The sequence below is a fragment of the Manacus candei genome, unplaced genomic scaffold (assembly GCF_025592945.1).
Source record: "Manacus candei isolate 608988 ecotype Guabito, Panama unplaced genomic scaffold, ASM2559294v1 h1tg000008l, whole genome shotgun sequence".
Lineage (NCBI taxonomy): Eukaryota > Metazoa > Chordata > Aves > Passeriformes > Pipridae > Manacus > Manacus candei.
Window position 1 is genome coordinate 32,266,677 of NW_026138056.1, and position 19,222 is coordinate 32,285,898.

The window sequence follows — 19,222 nt, forward strand, 5'->3', positions numbered from 1 at the left end:
CATATTCCCCCTAATGCTCTGTAGGTAACTGCACATGCCCATGAAGTACTGCACAAGACCCTTCATCCACATGAGGAACATTAGGCCTTTACAGAGCAGTTAACTATTTATTTCTTCAGTAGGGATTGCACTTTGAGGCTACAAAACCAGCAATATTCTTGAACTGTCTCAGCTTTACGTTTTGGTTTTTTTTTAAAAAAGCACAGTTATGATTTCAGCACGAGTAATAGCCATAGAAAAAACCAGACCAAGCAGCCAACAATATCTGTCATGACAATGAAAATATGAAAATTATAGATATTCGATTGTCTTTGCTCACTGAATCTGTCACTCAGATACAGGGATTAGGTCATGAAGAAAGTGAAGGAATTTCTAACAGTGAACATGTAATACTGTAAACTACATCTGATTACAGATAAGCTAGGAATGTACAATTTAAAGCAGTAAATGACTGCAGGTGTCATAAAGGGCTGGTCAGACACCACCACAAAATATCATCAAAGTATCCATTGTGATAAGATTGAGGAGAAACACTGGCAAACTGTTAGGGAGAATGGGAAAGGATTGAACTCTACCATTATCAAGTATAACCTTTGATCTAATACAGTCTACTCTCCTTGGTAAAGATATTGACTGGAATTGTAGTATAACAGAATTTGATTTTGTATAGGAAAAGAGTTTTTGATTTCATATACTTGCTATTACAAGCTAATCTATTGTTTCTTGTGTGATTTTACCCAATACGCATTATTCAAAATAGTCTCCCTGCCTTGCCAAAGGTATTTAATACTGAATGAGGTCTTCAGTCTGTTACAGTCAATGGAGTTTTTTCCCATTACTTTCAACTGGGCCAAGTTTCATTCAGTAGTCAAGCAAAGTAACACTTAAAAAAGTATTCAAGATATAGCTTATATAAAATAGAAGAAAATAGAGTATTTAGGTAATTAACATTAATATCTGTTATATGTTTCAATAGATTCTCAATAGCGTGAATAGTTTCGTTAAGTTGTTGAAAAAATAAACACACACATTGTTTTACACTATTTAAGATCTCAACTGTTTAGTAGTGCAGTGTTTTGCACAGGAAACAGCTAATTCAGAGTAACAAATGAGATTAGTTTATTTTCATTTAAACCACTGCTAAACTTTTACACTGTGGACTCACAACCCCTTGAAAGGGAAAAAAAAAAGAATCAAAGAAATTAAAAATATAGAAATACTGCCAGAATATAAAGGATTGGCTGTAAATCAAGATTATGCACATATAATCAAACAATACCACTGCTTGAAAAAGCTTACATTACAAGCCATTCCATTTTTTTCCCAAAATGTTTACCTAAATTAGTTGAAAGACCCCAATTTTATACAACAGGAAATTTTAATTAAACCTTGTGCTTGAAGTGTTTTTTCAATTATTCCCTTTGGTTCCATTAGGATGTAGCCCCAATTAAAATGTATTGTTAATATTACAAGATAACACTTGCTGGTACAAAATTGAAGATATGCCTCCATGTAATTTTAGATCATTCCTTGCTGTGAGTTTTTTGTAATTATTTTTTGTCAATAATGTTTTTTTCTATTCTCTTGCCAATTTAATATTTTTAATCAGTTCACTTAAACACTGAGCCTCTGAAAACAGGCAAGTTCTAAAAAATGAAATACCTTTTGTACCCTAGAATTCAGTTAAAGTTTTTTGTTATTTTGTATTTTGCTATACTAAAATTAATAAGGTCACAGGATTCTCTGTCTGTAGCAAACAAATATTGTAACTATAAGAAAAAAAAAATCGGGATTTGATCTTTCCCCTTTAATTTACATCATTAGTCCTTACTGAAGTGATAATGCCCATTGAAAGTATGTATTCTCATACATACATCTCAAGATTCTCTGTCTATTCCTGAGTTATTAATAAGAAATAAATTTACCAGATTAGAGTCTTTTCACATGCATTTATCTGTATTTTTAATATCTTTTGCTTATTTATTAGTGCTATGCAGAACTAGAATTATTCTGTATTTCTCACATTTGATAGGATGTAAAACTTGTTTTGATCAAAACCACAATGAAGTTAATAGTCAAGTAGATTTCAGAACAGGCTCTTGACATATGGGGAGCAATAAAAGGACATATTCAATTACTAAGAAAAAGAGCAATTCTGAATGCACAAGTCACACCATATAAGCAAGCTATCATTTGTTGGAGGATGCTGTGGATTATTTTTGGAAGTAAGAAAAAAGTAAAAATTCAATTTTTTTTATTCACTATTGTTACAAATACTTTTCTAAGAGTACATAAAAACTTGTCCCACTCTATCCTTTTGCATAAAGAGAATAACAGAGATCTTCAGATTCCCCCAATTCCACTCTATTTTTAAAAAAATGCTTCTAAAGAATGACTAATTCCTGGAATTGTGGTCTATGATTTACAAATATTTAGTATCAGATTTTTCAATATTTATTAGATTAAAACTAAATCAGAAATAAGAATTTAAGATTCACATTTAACTCCCCAAATCTTTAAAATGTTGTCCCAAAGGCTACCACTACATTTGTATATTAATTCACATAATTCACTCCAGTATTCCTGTTAAATTCAGCCTGTCCAACTCTCTGTGAAATCCCTTGAAGAGTCTGAAGTATTCGTTTTTATCTGCGAGTACTCTCTGGGTTAGGGAGTGCACCTTGTGGGTATTAATGGCTCATCATGACATGGTGAGAGTCTCAGAGACACAGGACCAAGTCAGTCTTTGAATAAAGAGTTTTAGCCCAAAGCCTAACCCCAGGAAGGAGGGTGATTTCCTCTGAAAGCTGAGCCAGGGAAAGGAGACAGCAGAGGATCTGTCTCACACAGCTGGAAGGGGTGCGTGTCCCTCCCCTGCACTCCTCTCGTTAGTCCTTTGTGAGCACTTACCACACACTCCAATCTCCTCTGCCTAGCCTTTTTTTCTAAGATGAATGCAGAAGTCATAAAACAGTCTCCTGGCCATCTAGCTATTGCCTCTGATGGCCATATGCCAAAAGAGATGATGAAGCAAATGCTGCTGTGAGATGAGTAGGGGTAACAGTCAAATTTCAGCAGATTCACAGAATCTGGCTGAGGTTGGAAGGGACCTCTGAGGATTTTGGGGAAATATGAAGAAAGACTTGAAACTTCCCTTGGAGTTAAGTTGGGAAAACAGGTAAGAGAAACATTTTGGGAGGCTATGACTTTTTAGTGCTTATATTTCAGTCGCTACACAAAATCACAGAAAGGTTTAGGTTCGAAGGCACCCTTAGAGAACCAACCCACTCCTCTGCTTAAAGCAGAACAATCTACAGCCAGCTGACCAGGTCTATGTCCAGTCAACTTCTGAGTATCTTTGAAGACGGAGACTCCACAACCTCTGGACCACCTGTTTCCATGTTTAATCTGTAAGTGTTTACAATGAAAAAAGAAAAAATTCTTATGTTTAAATTGAAGTCAAACAAATCATTCTGCCTTGTTTTTCTCTCAGGGAGAATAAATTCAGAAGAATATTAGTCTGTAAGCTCAATGTAATGTCTCATCATAGCTGTTAAATCTTCCTGAACTTTATTGCAATGCATATCATCCAAACTCACAGTATGGAGGTAGTCAATCAACAGGTACCATTGTGTCATGCAAAAAGTGGTATAAGGAGAAATAATAATATATTTTACATGTGAGGGTTTATTTGTGTCAAGATGGTGTGAGCAATTACATATGAACAAGATGGTAACACCTACCATTAGATGAAATGCTTGTGCGGTGCCCTCATGGGGTCCACAGTCAAAGACACCAGTGTCTAAGGGATTAGCTACCCTTGAGAAAAATCTGAACCACATGTATTTTGCAACTGTTTGGCCTCAGAGGATAGACTGTATCTAATTAAAAGCAAAGCACATATGATGGACATGAGAGGAGCTAAGTACCATCTGCTCTACTACTGATTAAACCACTTTACAGCACACTGTTTGCCAATGAAAACATAGCCTTTTGGAAAAAAAATAGTACTCTTTCTTCTGACAGATCTAAAGCCCTGTTGAAGATCCTGAGTTGATCATCCTGCTAGGGTCATACTTTATAATGGGCTACTACATGAATAACAAGAATTTTATTAGCCAGATAGTACAGATTAATAATTGGTTCAGGTTGGTTATAAGTTTCAATAAGATCTATATCAATTCGATTGATAACTTTGTAAAAAAAGACCTAAAAATAGTTATGATTTTTTATAACTTTCTATGCATAAAATTTATGTGTATATACACCTATGTCTGTAGGTTAATAGGGGTTAAATAATAAGTGTAGCTATGACTGGGATGCCATCTTTCTGACTGTATAATAAAGTCCAAGAAAACGTTTTTAAAAGTGAGAAGGTACAAGGATTTTAAACTGAACTATTCGGGCACAATTAATACCCAGGTGATTATATCCTTACCTGAATTCCTCTGCTGCTGGATGGAATATACTACCTACTTTCCATACAGTAAGGATCAAACTGTGCTTCCCATTTTAAACCTGTGAATGTGTTAGCTAAAAACCTTTCCCTGCTTAGAAGCACGCTGAAAGGCCAAGCCAACATTTGGAAAATATTTTTACATCTGTCAGTGAAAGTATTCAATTATCAAAAACAGACAGGCTATGACTTTTTGGAATCCCAGCATGTCCCTGCTTTTATCCTTCAGGACATCCTACAACTTGTTTTTGTGCCACAGAATATCCATGCTGTACATTTCCAGTGAGCTTGATCTACTCTGATACATTGAAGTCGCCTCTGAGTTTTTGCTGTTTTCCTCCTTCCTTTTCAACATACAATCTGAATTACTCGAATTAAAGCATCTCTCCTCTCTGATGAGTTCAAAACTGTCAAATTCCACCAAATTGTTCTTCCTAACATGATATAGAAAGTAGGGTGAAAGGAGTCTGTTCTCTTCAGACTTAGCTACTTCTGAACTCTTGTTCCCAGTCTGAGATGTTAAGTGGTTTTGCCTCTCAAATCAGTGTCTACTTCCTCAGGGTCCTCTGCTGAACTTTCCCAGGCAGCAGTTGACAGCTCAGACACCCACAGTATCACGCAACAAAAACCAGCTACACAAACAGAACAGGAGAGCTTTGAAAAAAATCTCAAATATAGTGAAGTCAAGTCTCATACTATAGCTGTTTCTTTGTCTCTGCTTTTTATTAGTAGTATTTTCCCTCTGTCTCACAGATTTTTAATTAGACATACCAGTTGTGATAAAATAGCCAATGCTAAAATGCTTTAAAAATTCGTTGTGTGTTTATCACACATCAAGGTGATTTTTTCTTTTGTTTTTAACAGCCTACTATATATAAATACACAATTCTGAGAGGGATATTAAATGGAATCTATACAGTTACGTATGAAAGCAACTGCTGTCTAAACTAATGCCAAGGGGTAATTACAGCCTAATTGGCTTGGCTCGTTTGGCATGTCATAAATGTTTTTACAATGGTTCTTAGCAGACGAAGAGTCAGAAAACAAATTTCTGCAAGTTGTGGAGAAATTGCTATAAAATAGTGAAACACAGCTCGTTAAGGCCTTCCTAAAATTGGTTCCATATTCTACCAGCTGTAATGTTCAGAATCCATTTCTCTGAGCTGCAAATGCTATTTGATTGATGGACAAACTTCTTTCTCTAATACTCAAATTATATTTCATCAAAACTCCCAGTATACAACAGCGGTAAAAATGCTGTTCTTCAAGCAGTGAGTTAACTTTTCCAACATGAATACTAAGCCCACTGGAGATTATATAGGATTCATTAATTTGTTTCTTAAAGATTTAGCATTAAACAAAGAAAGGACCAGTGAAACCACTATATGTTCTTCTGTGAAACGAAATTCTGCGTTACATAAACAAAGGACAGTGATTTGTCCCTCTAACTTGCTGATTATGTAGGACAAATTCCACACATTTATCACTTACTTCTCTAGACATAACTTGTTCAAGAAAACTAAGGATTTCTTTTAATCGGTAAAACTGAAAAGAATGTAAAGGAAAATTATATTAACAGCAGTCACACCATTTGTTGAAGCAGAGCTATAGGTAATTCTGTTTCCAAGGAACAAAGTGTGAATTGTACAGGACACAGGAAGAAAGCAGAAATATATGCTGCAAACTTCTTCACTAATGGATGTTTTCTGGTGACCTTAGACAATGGAGTTCCTTTTCATGATGCACTAGGCCTGAAGGTACTCTCAGGAGACTTTAAGAAGACAGTATTGTTGGATAGCACATATTGCTATACACAGTGGAAGAGAGGTTTTTCCATTAAAGGCAGACAGTGTCATACCCCTCTGCTCAACTTTTCCAGAAAAGGAAGACCTTTCTCCATTTTCAGCCATTTTCTGCATCCTAGGGGAGTTCTAACTAAACAGAAGGAGAAAATAGCTGGAGAAAAGATTGGAAGTGTGACAGCTAAATACTAATTGTATTCAATATAAATACAGAAGCTGTCCAAAGATAAAAACTTGGCACTCATAATTTTTGGCATAGAAATTCTTCTGTCCTGATGGTCCCTTATACCAATTTAAGCATGCATTAAATAATAGCAATATTTATCAGTTGATGACAACAGAAACCAATAGTTACAATCTACTGATTTTAACCAATATTTTTGTAGTATAGCATACTGTGTCTCCAAACCTTACAGCTAGCAAGGACATTTTAAGGGCATCTAATTTAAACAACTAAGGTAGAAGTCCTTTTGGGACAACACATTTATATGTCAGTAATATGTATATATTTGATGTAAAATAATTTTCTTTTCCTTAAAATCCAATAATTTCTACCAAAACAGTTGATCTGCAAAATTATAGTTTTATTTGGTGATTTTTTGGGGAATATTTAATAAGTTGATTGCTTTACTTTTATGTATAATGTTTATATTAGGTCAAGAAGAGTTCCTTTTTTTCATTTCTATAACTCTACAATTTTTATCAAGTGTTGCTAGTATTGGTACTTTGTCAAAGTGATGGCAAAACAATAAAAAGTGATGTCTAAGTGGAAATTTCATTTCTCTTTAAGTTTACAGTTATTCAGTTTTACTCTGGATATATCCATTTGAGAATGCCAGATAGTCAAAGCTCATTAATTTGACTCAACATAGAAACTGTTTTTAATATTCTGATACTCTTAAGTACACCTAATATCTCAACAGCCAAGAGAAAAAAATCTTGAAATTAATATTGTTTGTCATCTACTATGAAAATCCATAGTGTATCTCAAACTGTTAGATTTCATGCTTCAATTTTATGCTTAAATTAGAATTTAATTATTCAAAAGGGGTCACATTCTTCAACTCTGTGGCTAGAGTTCCCAAGAAATTTCAAGGATTATTTAAATAAATTGAGCTCCTGAGCTTGAGACTTGCCCATGAGATAAAGAAGTGGCTATTTTCAACATGAAACTGGTACATGGCATACATGCCATTCAGAAGGCAATAAAATCTGCCACTAGACAATAATTAAAGACCTCTGGATAAAGGCAAAGAAAGGAAAGGATTTCAATTGATTAGACTCCAACTTTATTCATTTAACTCATCTGGGAAATATCCAGCAATAATTCTTCCAATGAAGGTCATAATTCTTCTTTAATTGTTTCCACCTGGTACCATACTGTCATCAATCCCCTGTTCTCCACCTCTCTATACTTGGCTCTCAGCCCATCACTCATGCCTTCCTAGTCTATCCTTGCACTAGTGTTAAGGGGCAAGGGCAAAGAGGTTTTGGTTTGCTTTTTTTTGTTGTGACAGACCACAGAACCTCCAGCATTGCTTCCTCCATTGCTGGATGCTTTCCCTGTATTCAGTCCCTATTTCTGTTTATACCACCTGAGAACTAATTCCTCCTGTTTCTGCTACAGTCTGACATGCTGAACTTTTCCTTATAACCAACCCCCCATCCCCAGGATTCTGCAAGGTAAATTGAAAATTACCGACAACTCTTGACTTCTCTAACTTCTTTTATGCTCCTGTCATACGCCTGCCTATACATCGCCCCTTCCTTACCCCAAAAAATCTCAAACATGTAATGAAAATCCTTTAGCAGACAAAAATCTTCATTAGCAAATTAATGGACAGGCAAGAGAGTTAAGGCTTATTAACTCAAGCATTCAAAGACAGTCTACAAAGCCAAGATTGGTATACTTAGGTAAGCTCAGTTGCTTAACACACTAACCCAAGGCGTGCCTTGCCATGTTCCCAGGTATCCTGAGGAGAAAACAGGAACTGTGAGAGCCTAGAGAAAATAACCAGGGCAAAGGTGACCTCTTACTTCCCTTCCCAACACATTGCTTTTATGATTTCAGCAACTTCATTTTGGAGAGTCAGACTTTATACATAAAATCTGTACACGTTTTGCGACTAGCCATTTTTCTCTGAGAAATTTTTATCATGTTGCCTCACTACAGTATGGATTATGAATGGAATTTAGATTTTGGAACATAAATGCAGTCTGCACACTAGTAAGCATACAAAATGTATAGTAAATATGTGATGTTAAGGCAGTAAACAGTAATCATTTAATTTGTATTTTCAATCAGAATAGGAAAGAGTGATTAGTAATGGCGGTGTATCTATTTATCCAGGAACACAGACTTGGCTAGACAGGAAATTTTGTACTAGTGGAAGAGCATTTCACAATTTATTGATTTATGTCTAAACTAAATGAGAATATGTTCTATTGCTCTTGAGGTGGATGACATGAGACTGAAGTAGGTATTTTAATATCCTGTTTAATGTCAAGGTAGAAAATTAGGTTCTTCCTTAACCTTTGAGTTTTAGTCATAAAAAGACTGATGGTTCAGGACCTCCCAGCGTTTGACAATATACCGTCTATTCAAATGGAATGGGCTGTCAGCCCGAGGCTGGCAAAATCCTTAGCTGTTTATGGAAAAAAATGTTTCCTGCCCATTGGGTTGTGAAGGTAGCTCAATAATTTTGAACAAATTCATGCAAAGCTATTTGTACATGCTTTTTATAGGTATATAGAAATTGAAAGCCTGTGTAATAAGATTTATCTAGTGAGATAGGTTATATACAAAGAAAACACATAAGGAAAAAATAGGTCCTATCAGAAGGGAAAAACAAAAACGATTGAACCGGGAGCTTCATGTTTTGGGACAAATACATTGCCCTTCCCTTGCACTTACACTATTGCTGAAAAGAAAAGTGTTATCTATTCATATGAAAGGCCCTTTTTGTCTACCTATAATATTGAAGTTAAAAAGGATCCGATCATATATTTGCAAAACAAACATCCCACACTTTCCATTGCTTAAGCAAATATGACACACTGCTAGTTCAAAAAAACAGATTATCTTGTGTGTTTCTGAATAATTGCACAACACTACCTGTCAGCAAATTGGTTTACGAGACTGAGTAATAGTGATTCTATAATTATTCTTCAACATTCAATGTCTTCTGGAAACCATGCTGCAGATCGTCCCCCTAAGATAGCTTTGATGTCCATGAGTCTTAGCAAAGTGTTTCTATTAAAAGATTGCCTTTCAGTTCAGTTTGTTTATTTCAATTTTTTGTATATACCACATTTTCAGCTCAGAGCAAGAAGATGAATAGAAATAAACAATGACATATTTACAATAGGAATTTAGTGGCAAAGACCTTCACTAAGATATTGTGGTTTCAATGCAACCACAATACAATGACAAACTTCCTTTGTAAATGACAGATCTAATTGTAAAATTAAAATTATAGTTCATGGGAAAAAACCCAAGTGTTAAAGACACTGCATGTTGGGATGTGGCTCTATTCCCAACAAAATCACCCCTATTATTCATGAATTGATTTGCCCTTTTTATCCCTCCATAATACGCAGCATTTATTTACCCTTACATTTTGAGGCATTACAGTTTCTGCTGACATGGGTATTTTCCTAAAATAGAACATTACAGCAGTCCCCTGATAGACGTTTAAGCCATGTGTATGTTTATTTTTTAATTTCTTTCTTGAACTTTCTAACTGAACAGACAGGGAAAGCAGAGTAGTGATGAATGAGAGTTTGCTTTAAAAAAAAAAAAAAAAGAGAAATGTAGACATTTGATCTAATATTGAAAAATTCACAGCCTCCTACCTTGAAAACAAACATTTCCCGACGAAGAATAGCCAGAGTGTTGAAGTTCCCATCACAGATGTTAGGTTTGGCTCCAGGATAGGAAGGTTTGTCACCAGTGGGTGGCCGGGGAGGTTTAGGTTGCCTGTCATTCTTTCGTGGGTCTGCTGGTGGAACTGAACGATGTGGGGGCACGGTTGGCAGAGGTCTGGTTGGGGGTGGAATCCTGTCAGGTGGACCTTTAAAAACACAGCAGCAGGATGTAACATACATGCCCACTCAAAGGAAAAATACACAATAAAAAACAGCTGTAAGCAGTGCAAAACCTGCAGTGAAAGGGGAATGAAAAAGTGACCTAATATAGCTTTCTGATGTTATTAAATTGTAAAATCATAGAATATGCTGAGTTGGAAGGGGTCCATTATGATCATTGAGTCCAACTTCTGGTCTTGCAAAGGACACCCCAAGAATCACATCATGTGCCTGAGAGCATTGTCCAAACACTTCTTGAACTCAGACAGGCTTGCTGCTGTGACCACTTCCCTGAGGAGCCTGTTCCAGTGGTCAGCCAAGCACTGGTTATAAAGGGTATAAAGAATGACTACCAAAATAAAGGAAAACAATTACTTTTCACTGTCCGGGATCTTCCTTATTGGAACAATATTCCCATAAAAGCTGCCAAGGATGCTTAGCCCACCATCATTTCAGATGAGTTCAAAGCACATTATTTATCAACCGAGCAAGACCTGTTATAACAGAATCACTGGGACTTGTACAAATAAATGAAAGCAAAAATCCTGTTACTATTATGATCATCAGTCAATAGATTTTCAACTCTTATTTCTAGCTTATGCTCATCAATTCATACATGTATGTATGTAACATACCTGACACTTACTACGGACCAAATTTTTAGACCAAGTAATGTCATGTTCATTAGCGACAAGACATTCCCAGTTTTCCCAAAGCCCCCTCTGTATATATAAGAGCTCTTAAAATTGGATCTCAAATTCTAGGCATCTATATAAATAAAACCTCCATGATTCACATATTTTCTTCAATATTCTGAAATTACTTCTTTTTTTTTTCTTTTTTCCCCAATAAGTCTTAAAAAGCTAGATACCTGGTAGTTAAAGGAATTGTTTTGCAGATAAATGAATTTAAAAGAACCAAAGTGGAAAACTAAAACTCTGTAGAGCAATCTTGAAACATTTTTCTTCTTCCAAATACATTGTCTATTATGATATACCGAGTTTAATGACAGGTAAAATAATTCCATAATAAATATGAATCCCACTCATAATTTCTCTACCTGAAAGTCAAAAGGCATCCTAGATAGATGCTGATCATAATCCTAATTGTATACTGAATGACTTGCAATGGGTGTACTGAAAATATTTTTCTCTTTCTACATTTACAAATAATATTTAAATATATTTTTCACGTACAAAAAGAGGAAGTTTCAGTTGGATCAGTAAGATTTCTGGAAACAAGATGAACACTTTCATTTTGTTCATTCTGTTCAAGCCTCTCTCCAAATAATTTAAACACATAATACATTTCGACTTCAAAAAATAAAAACCATTTGCACCACCAGCTTCAGAAATACTTTTCAATAGTAAGACTACTCTAAAACTGCATAAATAGCATTTGAATTTCTGAGAATTTTACAAAAACACAAACTTTTAAAAGAACAAGATGGATTGTGCATGGAAATCTTAAACTCGCCAACTGGTTGTCATACAATTTAATAAGGCATTTATTTTATTCACAATTTTAAGACTTGTGACATTTATAATTTACAGTTAATAATGGTGTTTCAAGGAATACTGCAGACCAAAGTAATTATTTTAATAGGTGTGACATTTTTATTGAGGCATATGATTCCAGATCACCTTTTGATTTTAAAGGGAGCAAAGGAATCAGTTTTGCAGTAGCTCATGTTGGAAAGTTTTTAACCCCAAACCAAATTTTTTTATGCCATTTGGTGGTGATGTCAGATACTACTTCCCAGGGGTAACACATTTCTCCTAATGTATAGCTCACAGCTGTTAGAGCTTAGCAGCTAGTTTTCAGCAAAGTATTCTTGTCTAGCCCTTAAGTCTAGACTACCAACTTATGAGGTCATGAGAAACAACCTTCCTTCCAGCTAATCACAGAGGAAAAAAAAGCTTTGTTTGCTTGATCAGCCAATTATTTTGAAATTGCTATTTATTCTTTATGGAAGTAAATATCTGTGCTTGTTGTATGATATTTTAAAAATCTTTTTAATATAAAACACCGTGGATGCTGCAGAGTTCTAATTAGTAGTACAGTAATTCTACATGATAATAGTTGTACTTTCTAGTAGTAAAACTAAAAAAGGAATGTCCTTGAAAATATTCAAGATAAACATGACAAACCTTCAAGCAGAATAAATTGAGAGTACAAAATTGAATCCAATACAAATTTAATTGAGGAATATTAAGCAAATGATATGTACTGGATACAGAGTATTAACATAGAGATACCACAGATTTTTCACTACAGGAGAGAAAAATAAAATATATTTTTAAAGGAAAAACCAGAATATTTAACATATACCAACAGAATCAAAGTCTTTAAAACCAAACCCAAAACTATGTCTTTGGAAATTTAAGGGAGTAATACGGCAGTTAGTGTTACATTTAACCTATAATCATAATTATGTTACTGTTTTGCCTTTTTTTTTTTTTAATTTTCAATTACCTTGTCAAATGGAATTCAATAAATGCAGAATTTATTTACATCATGTGTCTTTAATATCAGGCCATGAAAAACCTAAATATATTTTAAAGCAGTAGGCTTTTTTTTTTCCTTCTAGGTAGCTCAAAATCTTGCACTGGTGATAGCATTATTTTGAGATCAATTTGTTATATTAATCACAAGAAAGGGTTTTTCTGGGACCTCAGACTTTGTACAGCCAGGGGACTGTTTTGCATTTTAAATTATAAACTGAAAAGCAATCAATTCATCCAGTTATATGAGCTTGGATTCCTGTACAAATAAGCTCATGATAGTTAAAGGCCTGTATTTCTTAATATTTTTATAGTTTGGAATCCCTTTGCAAATATTTTCTTTATGGATTTTTTTAACATTTAAAATTACTATTCCAGATGAGTGCAAATTTGAATGCAAGTTGTGAACAGCGAACAGAAACAAAGTAAGATAGCTTCACCAAAATCTTTGGATTATCTACTCACAAGGAGGACTCTGGCCCAATGACTGGTTCAGTCCATACTAACAAACTCTTTTGGAGAAGTGATATGGACAGTCGGAGGACCTCAAAGGTGTTCTGAAGCGAAACACTTGCACTGTCTAATTAAAGCATGACATACCATATATCTTCTGGATGCCCTGTAAATCATCATTAGGTAGTTTGAAGTTGTCAGTTTCCATATACTGGTAAAATGGAGCCATGATTGCAGTGGGATCATTAGAGTGCTCCAAGCCCAAAGCATGTCCCAGTTCATGCACCGCAACTAGAAAGAGATCATTTCCTGTGAAGAGAAGAAAAGGAAAAAAAACCTTTGAAACCATAAACATATTAACAGAAATAACACATGTGGAGGGCTCTGCACTTGCAAGACATTTTCACTGAATTTGAATTTCACAAGGTAATGCTTAATAATTAATAGATGAGCAAGGAGACAAAGGATAATGTGGCAGCAAAAGCAGTTTTGTCTTTTTTTTTTCTTTTTTTAAACGAGGAAAACATTATTTTTTAATGTATGATGCTGTTACAGACACCATAAACTTTTTTAACTGATGCACATTGTAAGTGTAGGGTTCAAGTGTCATAGCTCACATCTAGGCTTGTGTGCAATTTCTGACTTGAAGCTGATGCTGCAGTGAACCTGACTAGAAATGCTTTCATTAAGACATAGTTCTGAAAGGAAAATATCCTTGCTTTGTGTGTTAAACTTCACAAACCGAGGACTACCTATTTAGGACAAACTCCATAGGGAACTTAGTCATCCAAACACTTGTAATCAGACCCCTGCTGTATATCTGTTGATGTTGTCCATTTCTGAATAACCGTAACTGAAATCCTAATGAGGAAAATATGGGTGTTGTGCTATTCTTCTTAAAATAGGATGTCCTTATATATTTCATTGTGCAATTCCCTTATAAGTGTAGTTGCTTGCTTAAGTACTAGAATCTTTTTATTTTTGTAGGACTAAAAAAACCAAACAATAGACCAATTTAATTTTTTTGTTATTTCCTTCTAAAAAGTATCTTTAAATTTTTTATTATAGGGTATTTGACACAACTGGAAGATTTGGCAGTAGAATTATGGCACTCTGTGAAGCAAACACAAATCAAAGCCAATAAGATTGTTTCTAAAAGAGTTTCAAAGCTGGGCCTCTATGGTATTACTTCTGTCTATTTTTACTTATCTACGACTTAGTTCTGCATATCTTTCTATGAGTCTTTCGTTGTAGTCAACTTGTCACAAAACGAGACTTTGGGAAAATGTTTTACATCGGGAGAAAGATTCCAGTAAGCTGGAAAGGGTCACATCCAGAATATTGCTCATTTTCACCGCCTATGGATGGGAGGAACGATCCTCCAGAAGTGTGATCCTGTCCCACTGACAAGAGAAATACTCTAGATTACCAGCTTATGCTGACCATCTAACTGTTAGATGGCTGGACCCAAAGGAAATTGGTGCCACCCACAGTAGGTAGTTTCTTGTTGAAAGAAAAATATAAATAATTAAAAGCCTATACTGTGGCCTGGTAGTCGCAAATTGGAAAAACAAAATGGTCAGTGCTAACTCTTGTCCTATATTCTGTAAATCCTTTGGGGATAGACAGTTATTTTCCACTGCTGGCACTTGATCTAGAAGTACTATAATATTAATAGTTATAATATTAAGAAGAATTTAGCAAAAAAAAAATGCATATATATGTTACAGAACTTTGAGGACATAGTTGACAGTATTTCCATTGTTAAAGTCTTTTCTCTTGTTGACATGAATAAATAAACTTTCTCCCAAGTACATATGAAAGAGAAAACACTTGGCAGTAGATGACTTCATGATGTATGGAGCCATGCTAATGTTTGTAAAATAAATGTTTGAATAAAAGCATGAAAACAGACACAAGTAAGACTCTGCTTAGTTCACAGAGTCTTTTCATACCTTCTCATTCTTAATATGGAAATATGAAAACGAAATGTTCTTGATCTTTTATTCAATGTAATTGTGCAGAAAAATCACATTTTTCAGAAAGTAATGTGACATAATGTGCTTCCAGAAATGAGAAGTTTATCCTATCATTTATAATTATATGGTTTCCAGATGAAATGTTTTATGACAGTATTTTTCTTAGATGCAGTTCTTTTTATAGTAAAGCAGATTCTCAATGTGCTGTTGCAATAGGTTTGCTAAGCTTGACTGTCCTGGTGACAAAGAGTCTCGATGTCTGAATCTGCCCTTTTATATGCAAACAAAGCTGATCTTGACATCATCTCATATGAATAATCCTCAGCTTCTATAGCTAACCTCAGCACTGGAAGTGACGCACAGAAGGAATTCTGTAAAGATTTTCATTCTGCACTAATAATGGACTAATTAACGTAATTTTGAAAAAATCATAGGCTTAAACTGAAAAGACACGAAAGAACATGCTACTATACTATAACTATTGTACTATGACAACATGTCTCAGATTATGTTTCCATTCTTTTCTGCATTTTATGGAAGTTAGAGTTCTAAACTGGGTTTATTAGAATGCAATATTTCTTTCCTTGGTATTAACTCAAATATTTAGGAAGCAACCTTCTTTTGCTTTTCAGACCTGTGATGGGCAAATTTGCCTCCTAGACCCATGCTTCCTAAATAATAATTAAGAATATTAAGTAGTCTAAGTCCTATATTAAAAATTGCACTCATAAGTTGGCCACAGTATTGACTGAACCATTTTCAAATAGTTTTTAATTAATAGTATTTATTCTACCACTATAATTAGGCTCGTTAGTATCAGTAGACCAAAAAGTGTTTTACATGCGGAATCCAACCTCTACTATTTGAGGCAGGACACCTGGGAACTTAACTTGTTATACTTTCTAAAATTTCAAGAAACCACGGTTAACAAACAGTCTTGGAAGAGTCTACTGCTTCTATTTGTACCAGTTATGCAATGCGTGAAGAATTAATATATTCTTTGGTTATCAGTCCTTATTGATTCCCCATACAGATCTCCAGGAATTTCTGTGTTTTGGTCCATGTTGACTTTGAAAGGTGAAGTACACAGTAACAGGGAAATAAATAAACAGCACTTTCAGATACTGGTATATCTTCCTTCTGGGATCAGAGATAACGAGCATATGGTAGAGCGCTTTTAGAGTAGTGCTTCCAAATGACAGTGGGACCATGTCAGATAACAGATATTATGCAAGGGCTGGCTGTTTCTTAGTGTGACTTTCTCCCTTTGCCTTTTGAATAGGGGAGATTATGTAAAAATTTAAAAAAAAAAAAAAAAAAGACATTACATTCAGCATCTGACTGTTCCTCTGGATTCAGTATTTATTTCCACCCCATGCAATGCAACTTTCAGCCATCAGGGGAGCTATTAAGTGTGGCAAAGGCAGAGTAGCCCTTGAGCGAATGAATAAGGGGGAAGGGAGAAGGTCACAGGAAAGAGCTAGGAGCATAATATTCTTGCCTGGGGTGACAATGATTTAACAGGCAACATATTTTCTACTTGTAGTCAAATAGCCCCATTATTCACAACAATTTCCATCAAGAGTCATGATTGTCTTCAGGGCATCCTGAATTTAAACTGACCCAAATAACTTAATGCATTGAAACTGAGGTTTCAATTTAAACTAGCTCAAGATGTGAGTCCAATGCAGGTAGGACCTTATTATCTTAGTTTCCATTCTTCTCTCTGTGCATACGATTAGATTTCTCCAATCAGGTAACAATTACTGAGGCCAGCGTTGCTTTAGGGAGCAGACTTGCCCTGAGCATCTCGACATTACTGTAACAAACTACTGAGAGAGCAGGACAACCCTAAGTGCTCGCTGGCTCTTTCAGGACTGCATGGAAGTGTACTTGTGACTGCAAGGTTGATAGCAGGCCAACTTCAGTTCCTTGGCCAGTACTCATAGTAAGATGAAGGAATGTAAAGGCAAGTAAACATTCATACCAGCTCAGGCTAGCTTTGTTATCCTATTAACATTGGGTACTTTTTACATTTTCAGTCCCCATCATTGAAGGAGAGAGTCCCAAAAGATTCTATATTTCAGCATACATTATCCAAGTAGAAACACATATTTCAGTCCACTCAGCAAAATGAAGCACCACCACAAACAAGTTGAGAGTAACAAAGTTAAAATCCATATGACTCTGATGATTTTTAAAGTAAAAGTTGCCACTGAAGGATATACAATGGTGAATATTCTTTGTGAATAGCCTCAGTTACACCTTGTATTTATCGACAGAGTAGTACAAAAATATTAGAAAACATGTTTCACAAGTCCGAAATTTGTGCATCTCTGTTCTTGTGTTCTCCATTAGCATGGAGATTTGGAATAGAATGGCTGTAAGCTCAAAAAGATTGTGATTTTTTTTTCTTATTTTATCTCAAATTTGTTTTCACAAGGGAAAAAATAAAGACACTGTGTGTAAAAACTAAGACAAAATTATTATTTTTATACTGACACTTTTCTCTGAGGCTCTAAACTATTTTAGGTACTAAATCTGCCTGACTTTTCAAGCACTGCCCAGACTCCAGAATATAAATATGTATTACTATATCAAATATTCAACAGCCAGCACTGTGGAGTATGTTGTATGGGGAAACTTTTCCCTGTAGGTAATATATACGCTATTTTTCATGTCTACAGATAAACAAAGCTAATATGTTTGTCCATAGTAAGCTATCAAGAAAACCTAGGTCTGAAGATATTAATTCCCATTCTATGGTACCTGAGTTCAATTTATAAAAGCAATACCCTAGTGTCTTAACATGTGACCTCAATTTTGAAGACTTCTCCATCCAGAAAAAAACAAAAAAATCTAGAAACTGAATTTCAAATAATAAACTGTAAAAATACAAAGATGTTTTACACACATACACTCTTCCTTCCAAAGTCTATTTTACTTCATTTTTCAGGTGATGCAAATAGATATTTTCCAATTAAATCCACATAAATCTGAAATGCAAATCTGCACAAGAAAAACTTCTTTTACAGTCCCATTATCAACAAGTCAGTACTTCAAAGGCAAATTCACATCTAATCAGAAATATTACACACACATACTATCCATAAGTTTCTGTTAGAGGTATTCAGAATTTGCATTTTCATTATTCTGTTCATTTGTACCCCCATTTGACTCATCGAACCAATGCTGATAATCTCTACCAAATAAAATATCACAAACTCTAGAGTAAGGTTCTTACTCTACAAAGCATACAGAGAAGTGGAAAAAAAAAAAGTTTTGTATCTTTGTTATTCCCATCCTTTCCAGACAGCACAGAATTTGAACATGCTATTTCAACAGTCAGTAATAAAAGAAGATTCTTTCTCTTTCTGACCTTATTACAATACAGTGGAACTGAGTATATACATTACATATGCACTTACATAAGCACAATATATGTATATATATGCTATACTGAGAGTATACATGGACCTAAATATAAATCATAGGCATACTCTTACCCAAATAAAGGTGCAACTTTTTCCAGTCTAAGAAATCATATATAGTTGCTTGACATTATCTCAGACTTCTGCCATTGGCACTAAAATTTAGTAGCTTGGTGGTTATTTTGGAAAGAAAGTTTTTCTAAAAGATGGATGCAGCAGCTCTGAAAAATGAAGAGTTAAACTAATTTTTTGTGGGTTTAAATAAAAATGTATATTCATTTTCTATATGAATTTAGTGCATCTACTTTTTACACACTGTATTTTAAACAATAATTTTTCAATAATATATCTATAAATTTAGCTTTTTCATTGTGACAAAAGACAATGACATAAAAATGTCTTCTTTCACTCTATTATTACGTACACTAACATACACAATAAAATCTTTTCAAGAAGACATAGGTATATATGCAGAAACAGAGGGAGGTACAGACAAAGTATGTACTAATTA

At 34.7% G+C, this 19,222-nt stretch overlaps 1 protein-coding gene across 1 annotated transcript in view; it reads right to left on the minus strand.

Annotated features, from left to right (window-relative positions):
- The window catches only part of MMP16 (matrix metallopeptidase 16), a 169,826-nt gene that overhangs the window by 35,787 nt on the left and 114,817 nt on the right, over positions 1-19,222 (minus strand). Inside the window, exons 5-6 of the mRNA XM_051771598.1 lie at positions 13,449-13,610; positions 10,114-10,331 (exon numbers count right to left, since the gene is read on the minus strand). Coding sequence (XP_051627558.1) covers positions 10,114-10,331; positions 13,449-13,610 — 380 coding nt within the window. The remainder of the gene's footprint in view (positions 1-10,113; positions 10,332-13,448; positions 13,611-19,222) is intronic.